The sequence below is a fragment of the Orycteropus afer genome, unplaced genomic scaffold, assembly GCF_000298275.1.
Source record: "Orycteropus afer afer isolate SDZICR_OR568_19922 unplaced genomic scaffold, OryAfe1.0 scaffold00211, whole genome shotgun sequence".
NCBI lineage: Eukaryota > Metazoa > Chordata > Mammalia > Tubulidentata > Orycteropodidae > Orycteropus > Orycteropus afer.
In genome coordinates this window covers 2,992,269-3,004,476 of record NW_006921798.1, presented here as the reverse complement: position 1 = coordinate 3,004,476, position 12,208 = coordinate 2,992,269, and the positions used below count along the sequence as shown (strand labels likewise).

Genomic DNA, 12,208 nt, shown 5'->3' with positions numbered 1-12,208 from the left:
TTGTTTTTTACCCTAATAAGCTCTGAGTTTGAGTGAAAATATAGACATACACTCACACATGTGTATACACACACACTAACAGATAATGAGTACTCAGGTTATCAAAGGACAAAAATGTTAATCCCATCCATCATGCCAAGTCTTATGTTTAATTTTTGGACCAAATACGTAAAAATTGTATGTATTTTTGTTATAATTTCACAGGTCTAAAATATCACCAAATTACTTCTTTCTGCTCTGATGGTGTGGTGCCTAAGGCATTTGACTGCTAACCAGGAGGTTGGTGGTTCAAACCCACCAACCACGCCTCAGAAGGAAGATTGGGCAATCTACTTCTGTGGAGATACTGCCTCCGAAATACAAGGCGGGATCGCTATGAGTAGGATCCAAATCAAAGGCAGTGAGTTTGGTTTTTCTTTCTTTTTTTTTTTTTTTGGTGTTTTGACAAGGTAATCCATTTTTTCACTTTATATTTTTGTAATTTCTAAAGGTAGCACAAAATGTATTGGTCCTTCAGCTCCACAGGGCCATTCCTAGCAGTCTGTTTCTCCTCTGGGCATTTCACATAAAATTCTAAATGGGAAAAGATGGAAAGCCTGAAGACCATCCACAACCTTCACCAAGTAACTTCTTTTCTGCTTGACCCTGTGTCTAGGGATATCAGAGAGAGAGAGACAAAAAAAAAAAAAAAAAAAGCACCTCTCATCCAAAAATATCAATCCATGGACTCTTTTTTTCTGTTATTAGTCAAAATAAACTTGGGCTCGATTTCTTCTTCTTTGTCTTACTTTCTTGGAGACCTCAGGAACCTCTGGCCATCACTCTGGCCATCAGTCTCCCCTGTTGATGCTACTGTTCCTTCTGCACAAACTGAGATTGCTGCCCTGGAGTCCCAGCCCTTTGTTCTGCAAAGGTATTGACATATCTGGACTTATATAGGTGTATCTATATTAATGTTTTCTGACCTGGATGTTTCTGGGCAGTTATCAAGTAACCTGTGCATTTAGTGGCAAGATTAGTTAAAAGACTTGCTCTCTAGTTGTGATATTGATTCAATCTGTAGTTTGATTCAATTAGGCAGTTTAGAATCTAGTTTCACAGCAGGAAATTTCACCCACATAAATCAGTAATTTTAAGAAACCTTATGAAATAATGGGTAGTTTACCCAGAAAAACTTTGTAATCTAAAAGCCAACTGTCTGCGTAAATGCCATAGTAATTGGATAATTATCCTAGCCCAGTGGTTGCCAGGGCCTTCAACATCGTTTCTTTCCAGTTGCTACAATTTCTGACTCACAAGCATTACCCTTCTCAGTTTTCCCACTGAGAAACAAAACAAGACGGGGTTCTTCCTTTCAAAACGTCTCCACTGGGACTTCACTTCTTATAGTTGTCTTTATACATCCCCAAAACTAATATGACTTTTTTCCACTCTTAGTAGAAAAAAACCTTAGTTGTTACAGCCCCAATATCATTGAGTAGATGACTTAAAAAAGTTAATACTGGAATGACCTAATTTCAGGGAATATACCCTGGCTTCACCTAATGCAGTACATGGAACTGCCTTATAGGTGAAGTATATATATATATATATATATATATATATATATATATATGATGAGTCCAAGGTCATGTTAGATATAGTCAATGACATCCAGGTGGATTTGCCCTATATAAAAGCTAATTCTAAAATTTATGACTAGAGTAAGTGATGGGGGCCAACATTGGACCCTGCATTGAACTTATTGATTGCCAAAAAACACAAAATATACAATAAATGGATTTATAATCTAAACTTGGCAGATATTGACTTGCTATTTGAAATATATCCTTTGATGAGTACTTTTATAAAGCAATGGATTAAAGTGTCAAAGGAAACCATAACTTCTGTAAGCCTTTTCTAGACTTGCCAGAGAAGAATTTGGTTGGTGGTAATCACCATAGCCCTCAAAAGCAAGGATGTTTATTTTCTTCCTTCATTGTTGGTTGTATATATAAATATTATGTGCATATGTATAGAATTTTTCACTTGTGTGATTTTGATCATCAAATTAGGAGCCTAACAATATATTTCCAAGTTGAAGTCAAAGCAGTGATACTCAATTGAGGGTTTTTATCCACTGGTTATTAGAAGAAAAACAATGTTTGTAATTGCTGCTATAATTTGTCAACAGTTATCATACTTACTAAAAGCTTTAAAAATTAATAACTTCAAATCAGTAATTCCAAACTCATTGCCTTAGAGTCAATTCCAATGCATAGCAACCTCTATTAGGTTTCCAAGTATCTAAATCTTTGTGGAAGCAGACTGCTTCATCTTTCTTCTGCAGAGCAGCTGGTAGGTTTGAACCACTGGCCTTTTGGTTAGCAGCCAAATGCCTTAAACACTACATCATCAGAGCTCCTTAACTCAGTAATTACACATATAAATTCATCATAAGGAAATAATCATGAGTATGCACAAGATTTTTGCCAAGAGAGCTATTTATAAAGTAAAAATGATAGTATGTCTAGATTCTGATTGTTTAAGTAAATTATAGTATTTCTACACAATGCTGACATTAAAAATGGTGCATTTGAGGAAAAATAATAAAGTGAAAAAACATTCTTGTTATGCTGGTAAATAAAAAAAAATTTCAACATTATTTCATTTATTCTTTTTTTACAGTTGTACACATCTACACACATGCAGAGAAAAATACTGTCAAAGGACACACCTCAAAATATCATCAGTGGTTATCACTATTGTAGTAGTGGTAGAATTAGGGTGATTGTAGTTTATTTCTTTTGCTTTCCTACTCCTCCTTAATTTTCTACAATGAACATTAACTACTTTTATGATAATAGTTTCATTTATTTAAAAAGAGACATTTATTTCTTGACTTTTTTACAGGGTTCTCTTTTAAAGGTGTTTTTGGTTGCAGATCCACAGGATACTTAATAATGTCTGATTATTCCTCCAGTGATTGGGTTTAGTCTGAGTAGCCCAGGGCTCATTAAACAGAAAACAATAAACAGAGATTTCACACAGTATAAAATAAGGGGAGGTTTGACCTCAATCAACAAATTTGCCAAGTATAGTAATAGCCAAACTGAGCACACTGATATGTTTCTATAGATAAAATTAGGTCGAAAATTAGAAAATATTCATTTCACATGATATTTTGAACTAAATTATGTAATTTTATTTTTTCTTTAAACCACTTTTGATCTCTGTATATTTGTCATTCAGAGGCCAGTACTCTCAAACTCACTGCTGTCAAGTTAGTTCCAACTCATAGCAACCACTCCTTGGGTTACCCAGGCAGTATCTCTATGGAGGTAGATTGCCCAGTCTTCCTTCCAAGGAGTGGCAGGTAGATTTGAACCACTAGCCTTCTGGTTAGCAGTCAAATGCCTTAGGCACTATGTCATCAGAACTCCTTAGAATAGTAGATGTTGTTGCTGTTGTTGTTATGTGCCGTCGAGACAGAGTCATAGCGACTCCGTCGAGTCATAGCGAACTCCTCCTTGGGTTTCCGAAGCAGTATCACTATGGAAGTAGATTGCCCAACCTTCCTTCCAAGGAGTGGCCTAGTGGATTTGAACTGCAGCCTTCTGGTTAGCAGTCAAGTGCCTTAGGCACTACACTACCAGTCTGGTGGCATAGGCTTAGCTTTTCTCTCTGTGTTGACTTTATCCCAAGTTCTTAAAAAAAAATGACTGCTGAAGATAGAAACTTACATACTTAGAGCCTCAATCCAAGCCCTTTATTTACCAAAATTCATTTTATTAAAAATCAGCGGTGATTTCATTGGCTCTCCGTGGGGCACCTGACCATTCTGGAGCAATCACTGTGGCTTGGAGCATAGGATATACTAATTGTCCAGCCTAGCTCACATATTTACCACTGTAGGTGTCAGAGAAGGGGACGGGCACTATGACTGACAATTCCACCAGGGCCAGTTAGAGTTGGAGAGCTGTGATTTCCCAAAAAGATCTTCCTCTACCTGAAAAAGAAAAGCTGGGTTGAGGGGAAAAGATGGACAAAACTGCCTGACAGACAAACACTATCATTACCATATTCCATTTCAGATGGGTAGCATATAGAAAGGAAATTATGAGGACAAAGCATTTTTTAGCAAAGTAAGGACTTGAACTAAAGTTTGAAAGTAGGAAAATGCAGATAATTACCTTGGAAACAGTAAGTGCAAGGTGCCCGTGGAGGTACAGAGTAATTCTGGAACAATGATTATGGTCTTGGAATTAATGTAATTTTGTAGGTATGTTTTCCTTTATTTAGATATTTATACCTGAGAAGTTTGACATATATGTAACTATAGGTTCACTAAGTGTTTAAATGTAATGGAAACTTACTATTTGAAATATATGTTGGGATGAATATTTTCATTTTTTAAACAAAAATTAAATTGACAAAGGAAATATTTTTCTTTAATTTTTCTGATTTGTAAGTTTGAATTATTATATATCGACTTCACTTAGAATAATGTATACATACTTAGACTAAATATCGTTTCAAAAAATTAATTTTAATACAATCAAGACACAATTTCACTAAGCTCTTAGAGCATTGCCTGTTTCTAGTAAATGATTAATAAATGTAAATAGATGCTTTCTTGATTTTTACAGTAATCATAAAATCATCCACCAGTTTTAAAAGCCTATCTGGATCAGGCATTTGTTTGTTCCTTGGCATAACAGTGACTGGACATGAATTCATTTTATGATTCACATAATCTCCATGGGGCCATGGTAATACAAGTGATTGAAACCAGTCCAACTGATGTTTTAATCCTTCCTGTCCTTCAGGAAGAAATGTAATTAAAACCTGTAGTTTATTATTTAATATTTATTGCATTGAGGTAAGATTATAGATAGAATGCAGAATTAGATCCTTGCTAAATGGATTTATAATCTAAACTAGACAGACATGCAGGACACTGACCTTGGAAAATGAATTGTAGAAGTGACAACTTAGTGGAAAACTCAAGAACAAACAAAACTCGAAACAGAGCCGGCCAAGCTCTCTATTATTAGTATTAGCTTGTAATACCCTAAGGAACACATCAAAACAATCAGTTTTTGGTTCCTGCCCTTTCTCTAACTCCTTGCATAATTTTAAGTATGGCATCAGTTTTCATTCTGGATTAATTTTCCTATCTTCAAATTTTACAGAGAAAATTCATATATTACTAAGAAGTTGAAATTATATATGAAATAATAAATACAAAGCACTAGAATTTCCTCAGAATAAAGGTTGCACAACAAAAGAAATACTAATAGGAATGATGTTGCTGTTGCTGTTGTTAGGTGCCGTCAAGTCGGTTCTGACCCACAGCTACGCCACGTACAATAGAACAAAACACTGCATGATCTTGCACCATCCTTACAATCATTACTATATCTGTGCCCCATTGTTCCAGCCACTGTGTGAACCCATCTTGTTGAGAGTCTTCCTCTTTTTCACTGACACTCTACTTTACCAAGTATGATATCTTTCTCCAGGGTTCAGTCCCTCCTCATAACATATCTACAGTAAATAAGATGAAGCATTGCCATCCTCCCTTCTAAGGGGCATTCTGTCTATACTTTTTCTTTTTTTCTTTGTCTGGTATCCATCTTACTCCACTTCCCATTCCCCACCATATATTTGAATACAGTCCCAAAACTGGCTATACTTTTTCAAAGATCTGTTCATTTCTCTGGCAGCCCATGGTATATTCAATACTCTTAGCCAACACCATAATTCAGGGGCATCAATCCTTCTTTGGTCTTCCTTACTCATTGTCCAGCTTTTGCATGCATATTACGTAGTTGAAAATACCATGGTGTAGGTTAGCTGCACCTTAGTCTTCAAAATGATGGACGATGAGATTTAATTCATATAGTATATTCATAATAATGTGAAGAATACATTATATGAATTAAATCTGATCTTCAATCTATAAATCAGGTAAATTAGGGGATGGAATTTCACATTTTAAAAGGATTCATTTCAAACAATGATTTTAAGAATTTTAAAAGTAGTTCATTTAAAATATAAACCAATCTGCAAAAGCTTTGTTCTTGGACAACTTTGGGGAAACTTATGTGTTGCACCGTACAATGTTACAATAGTGATTATAATGTAATAATTTCAGAATATGCAAAAATAGTATAAGGAAAAAAAATTATAATCCTGCATTGGAATAAACCCACTGCGTAGAGTCACACGTAATTTGACTACAAGGGAGGCTGGGAGTTATCTTGATAATGTAACTGATTACAGGAAGATGAGAAATTTCCAAAGACAGTTGAAAGAAATGTTGGGTACAGCAAGACTCTATCATATAAGAAATAGCGGCAACAGTTCTAAAGTTTAAACAAGGCACAATTTGAAGTCACACTTCTGTGTTCAATAATAGCATGTTCTTATCAAAATAGTGTCCGTTTCCAATATAGACAAAAATTGGGTCGATGTCAAAAAAGGTTGGGATAAAAACAACACATTTCCTCCATCCTCCCGCTTAAGTAGTCCTGGAACTCCCAAGAAATGATGATGAAAGTGAAGGGAAAAAGCTGCAGTTGTTGGCTTTCATCTCTAGAATTTCTCCAAGCTTGTCTCTACATCCCTTGTTTCTGACTTCCTTAATTTTTCAGCCCATTTTTCTGACCTTTCACTAGATTCTCTGCCTCTGTCTTGCTCCTAATTTTGCTGACCTGGTTTTGGACCAATAACCCTGCTTTTTACCTTAGAAGTTCTTTCATGACTCGATTCCTGATGACTAAGTTATCCACCTATGGTCTCATGAATAATAAACCATGGGTAAAAAGCACCTTTCCTGTTCCCTGCTATAGCCCAGGGGAGCTTACACGAATCTGGGCATACCCTTTATAGATTCTATTTAATTATGGAAGAAAATCTGATTTAAATTAGAGGGAAAAAATTTGAGTAAGACTCAGAAAAACCAGGGCATATCCCTCCCAAAATTTACTTTGATAACTTTTGATAGTTGGCCATCCTTAGACTACAGCCAGTACCTATGACAAAGTCTGGCTTCTATCATAATTCTTGGTATACTGAAGGTGCTCTAGAAATATCTGATGAAAGGATGGATGAATAAATAAATAAATATAAGCACCAGTTATAGAATCTAAAAATAATTACATGGCTCTCTGTGGATGTACATACATTTACAAAATCTGGTGAATCTTTCATTATTAGAATATGTTTGGTGAAGCTTTCCATTTACTTTTTTTTGCAAAATGTAATTTAAGGAAAGAAAATTTTTTTAAAAAAGAAAGAAAAGCAAATAAAAACCTAGTATATCTAGTAGTTGATGTTACATAACAACAACAACAACATATCTAGTGTGATCACTTTTAGAACATCTGTGATTTAAAAACACAAATAATTGAAAATAATTACTTTTCAAGGGTAAGGATTGAAGTCTTCTATGTAAAAAACCAAAACACCAAACTCACTGCCATTGAGTCGTATCTGACTCATAACAACCCCTCCTTGGGTTTCCCAGACAGTATCTCTACAGAAGTAGATTGCCCAACCTTCCTTCTGAGGAGTGGCTGGTGTGTTTGAACCACCAGCCTGCTGCCTAGCAGTCAAACACCTTAGGCACCTGAGTGAAGTATTCTAGATTTATGTACTCTAGTACATTTTTTCATAAAACCAATTGCTGTAGAGTCAGTTCTGACTCATGCAGACCCTGTGCACTGAAGAGTAGAACTGTGCTTCATAGGGGTTTTTCATGACTGTGACTTTTGGGAAACAGAAAGCCAGGCTCCAGGTGGGTTCAAACTACAACCTTTCAGTTAGTAGCTTTGCACATAGCTCTTTTCATCACCCAGGATTCCACATACTTTTAGAGAGGACAAACCCACTCTCATTGAGTTGATTCCTGTAGAGATGCATAGATGAGCATTCAGGTCATTAAAACTTATTCAAAATAAAGAAAGACAGAGGTAACATATGGGCCATCTCAATATCTTGGATGAAAAGCAACACATTTACTCTAGAAATCCCAAACAAGAATGTTTACAGAAATGGTTTACAGAGACAGCATGAGCAGGCACATACACTGTTTACTGTTTAGCAGGAGAAAACATCCTAAATACAGTGTGTCCCTCTCTGTCAGCTGGCACTCAGTGTTTGTGTTTCTTTAGATTGATAGGCTGGACGTGGATGGCTTGTTTAGCAACATTGAATCCGTGCATCAGATATCAGCCAAGCTGCTATCATTGTTGGAAGAGGCCACAACAGACGTGGAACCCACCATGCAAGTAATCGGTATGTTTATTCACTTCCTGAATCCTACAATGCAGCATGAAATAATATTTTAATAACCTCCTTTTGGTTTGGTTTTGTTTTTTCCTGAATCACCAAGCTCCCCAGGAGAGATATAAATGTTTAAACCATCTCTTAGTTATCTAGTGGTGCTATAACAGAAATACCACGAATAGGTGGCTCTAACAAACAGAAATTTATTTTCAAACAGTTTAGGAGACTAAAAGTCTGAATGCAGGGTAATGGCTCTGTGGGAAAGCTTTCTTTCTGTGTGGGCTCTAGAGGAAGGTCTTTGTCTCTTTGAACTTGGGTTCTCTTGGGTGATTTTCATGTGGCTTTGCATCTCTTTTGCCCTATCTCTGCTTTTGCTTGTATTTAATATCTTATATCTCAAAAGAGATTGACTCAAGATACACCCTGCACTAATTCTCTCATTAACGTAACAAAGAAACCCAATTCCCAAGTGGGATTATAGCTACAAGCATAGAGGTTAAGATTTACAGCATGTATTTTTGGGGAAAACCATTCAATCCATAACACAATCTTTAAGCTCATTGAAATTACACAAACTCTTATTTCTTTTCAAGTAGGTTTCTATCCATTTACTGAAGTTCCTCAGTAGAACTAAGCAAGCCATTTGCTCTTTAATTTTCAGACTTTCAAACTCTTTGCCTTCCAAATGTTTTTTCATTTTATTTTATGGCTACCACTTACTTGAGTCTTAAAGAATTAAATATTTAAATATTTTTAATAGTGTTATTGACTCTAGTCAGAATGTTTTTGGATAATATACCCATAAATCAACTTATTTTTACATTGTCTTTTACACAAAGATTTATATTAAAAAATCTTAATATAACTTAACACTTCTTTCCGTGTGTTTTCTTTTTCTCTATTTCATTTGCTTTTCAAATATGGTTTTACTTTCAAACAATGATAAAAAAAAAAAAAAACTCACCTCTGTCAAGTTGGATCTCACTCGTGGTGATGCCTCTTTGGGTTTCCGAGGCAGTATCACTACGGAAGTAGATTGCTCAACCTTCCTTCTGAGGAGTGGCTGGTGGGTTTGCACTGCAAGCCTTCTGGTTAGCAGTCAAATGCCTTAGGTACTACGCTACCAGAGCTCCCACAAACAAGATAGAAAGATGTATTTATTTTCTTACTCTGGTAAGATTTTCAAAAATAAATAGAGATAATATCATTTGAATAATGTTGAACCAACATTTTATTTTCTCCATTTCTTGAGAGTTTCAAAGGGAATACTGTGTTATGAACTTCTTGAAGATAGTTGCCACATAAAGGTATTGTATATACAGTGCCATGTAGGCTAAGTGTTTTTAAGAATTATCATTTTTCCATTTTAAACATAATACCCAATATATACTTGTTACAAAAATGTTAAAACAATTCAGAAATACATATAGAATAATAGTAAAATTTCTTTTCATCCACTCTGACAATGTCACTGTTTTCAAAGAAGCCACAAATAGTCAAGTTTGATGTAAAACCATTCTTTGAAACACACACACACACACATTTCATATATTTATTTGGTACAAAAAAATCAAAGATATAAAGTTGGTCTTGTTTACTATTTATGAAAAATCTACCATATAACAAGCAAGGCTGATCTGATACATAGGTAAAAGAAATGACCTAGTTGCAGTGTTTTTAAAGACCAAAGGCCAGCCTACCGAAAAGTATTTTTCTTGTGGACAGGTTTAAATTATCCTACTAATTCAATAATTTCTTGCAATTAAACATCCCCAGTAACTTGTAAAAACATTTTCTAAAATAAAATACTCTATTCATTATCACTTTAGAATGGACTCATTGAACATTCATTTATTATTTCACCTAATGAACAGTTATAGAGAGTACATGTTAAAGAATAAGGTGGTGTATGGTATTGTTGGGGTTCAAAAAATGAAAGAGATCATCTCTGTCCTTCAAAAGCTTGCAATGAAACAGATCCTTGAATTGAAGTGATTTGTGTGTACTATAGTATCAGAGTAGTTTCTAGACTGCAATATAACTTCAGAGGAAAAAGGTAATATTTCTAGAGGAGAATCAGAAACCTTGAAGATGTTACTTGGGCTAGATCTTAAAGGTAACTTCCAACCATTAGGGTCCAGGTTGAGGAGAAATTTAAGTAACAACATGATAAAAAATATAGACAGTAAATGTCAAACGCCAAGTATGTTTGGGACATGGTGAGTCATCAAGTTAAGATGGAGTAAAGATTCATGAAAAGAAGGAGTAAAAAAAGAATCTAGTAAAAAAGGTTGTAGTTGTTGTTAGGTGCCTCCCAGTTGGCTCCGACTCATAGCAACCTTATGTGCTAGAGACTGTTCCCAAAGCTGTTTCTTATATATGGGAAGCAGACCACATACCCAAAGCAGCTACTGAGCTGCTCCAATAGATTCCACCATAGAGTTGATTACCAGTCTCACCATGGGGAATATCTACATTCAGCTGTCCACCCACTCAACCAGCCCCCGCCAAGTTGACCCACAAAGGTAAGCACCACACCCAGTACCTATCCTAAACAAATATATCTAAAATGTTGTAATTGTTACTAAATTGCCATTTATCCTGAGAATATAAAACTGACCCATCTGCTTATAAAGCTTAATTTTTTTTGTAGCTGAAAATTTGATCAAATGTGACTTTTTTGAAGTCCTAATCACATTTCTTAAAATAAACAGATTTGCTAGATGTGTGTAGTTTTTGATGTTCCCAATACCTGTGCATCTTGATGGTTCGTATCTAATAGAGTAACACATTTTCTTCTATGAAGAGATATTTAGCATATTAAGTATCATTTCCACACTTGGCAGAGTGAACAGCAGTTTCAGTAGATAGCTTCTGCAGGTAGTCTCCAATAGACCATGTCTCTTGGTATTCATACCACTATGCACTGTATGCACATTATGGACTCCAGGCTGACCCTGTGACTCACTTTAACTAATGCAATGCAACAAAAATGACATTGTGCAAATTCTGGGCTAAACTTGAAGGAAGCCTGTCAATTTCTGCTTTTGTAAAGTGGGAAACTTGCTATTTTAGAAGTCTAGCTAGCCTGCTGGGTATATCATGTGGAAAAGCCACAGGGAGAAAGAGCAGACCTAAGACTACATGGAGTGAGAATGTGACCATTCAGCTATCCCAGTATATCAACTGAAACCAGGCTAGCTATCTCAGCCAAGGCACTAGACTTATAAATGTGGCACCTAGTATGTTACAGTTCCCAAGAATCCCTGGATGACTGCAGCCCCATTGATACAACGTGAAGCAGAAGAACCATACAGCGAAGCCGAGTTACCCAACAGAATTGTCCAAGAAAATGAAATTTTGTTGTTTTAATCCTCTAAGTGTTGGAGTGGTTCGTTATATCGTAAAAGACAACCAAAACTCTAATTGATCCCCTTATATGTATTTGCATTTTGTAATTTTTCAAAATATTTTTAAAAAGTTGAGTCATGGATGCACCTGAGTCTACTTTACTTGCTTACTTCATGTACACTGTGCTGAGAACAAAAGCTAAAAGAAGCTTGTTATAAAGAAAATATAATTTTTCTTATGATTTCTCCTGATGGTGAGTTTGTCCTTGGAGAGAAAGACAATTTAGAGCTTTCAGCTCTTTGAAGGTGTAGTTGGTGATGCACTGTTGTTCTATGGCAGTAGTTTGGTTCCTTACAGCAGTATTTCAATTTGTACCTAAAGCAGGAATCTGTGCCTTTAGCAGTGATTTGGTGAGAACAGCATTAGTCACCAGTGGTACATGTCATGATGTCATATGGGAGATGTCAAAATGTTGTTGTTGTTGTTGTTAAGTGCCGTCGAGTCGTTTCCAACTCATAGCGACCCCATGCACAGCAGAACGAAACACTGCCCGATCCCGCGCCAGCCCCACAATCCCTGCTAT

At 35.8% G+C, this 12,208-nt stretch overlaps 1 protein-coding gene across 1 annotated transcript in view; it reads left to right on the top strand.

Annotated features, from left to right (window-relative positions):
• The window catches only part of ARHGEF38 (Rho guanine nucleotide exchange factor 38), a 257,682-nt gene that overhangs the window by 86,779 nt on the left and 158,695 nt on the right, over nt 1-12,208 (top strand). Inside the window, exon 3 of the mRNA XM_007948295.2 lies at nt 8,160-8,283. Within this exon, the coding sequence (XP_007946486.1) occupies nt 8,160-8,283 (124 nt within the window). The remainder of the gene's footprint in view (nt 1-8,159; nt 8,284-12,208) is intronic.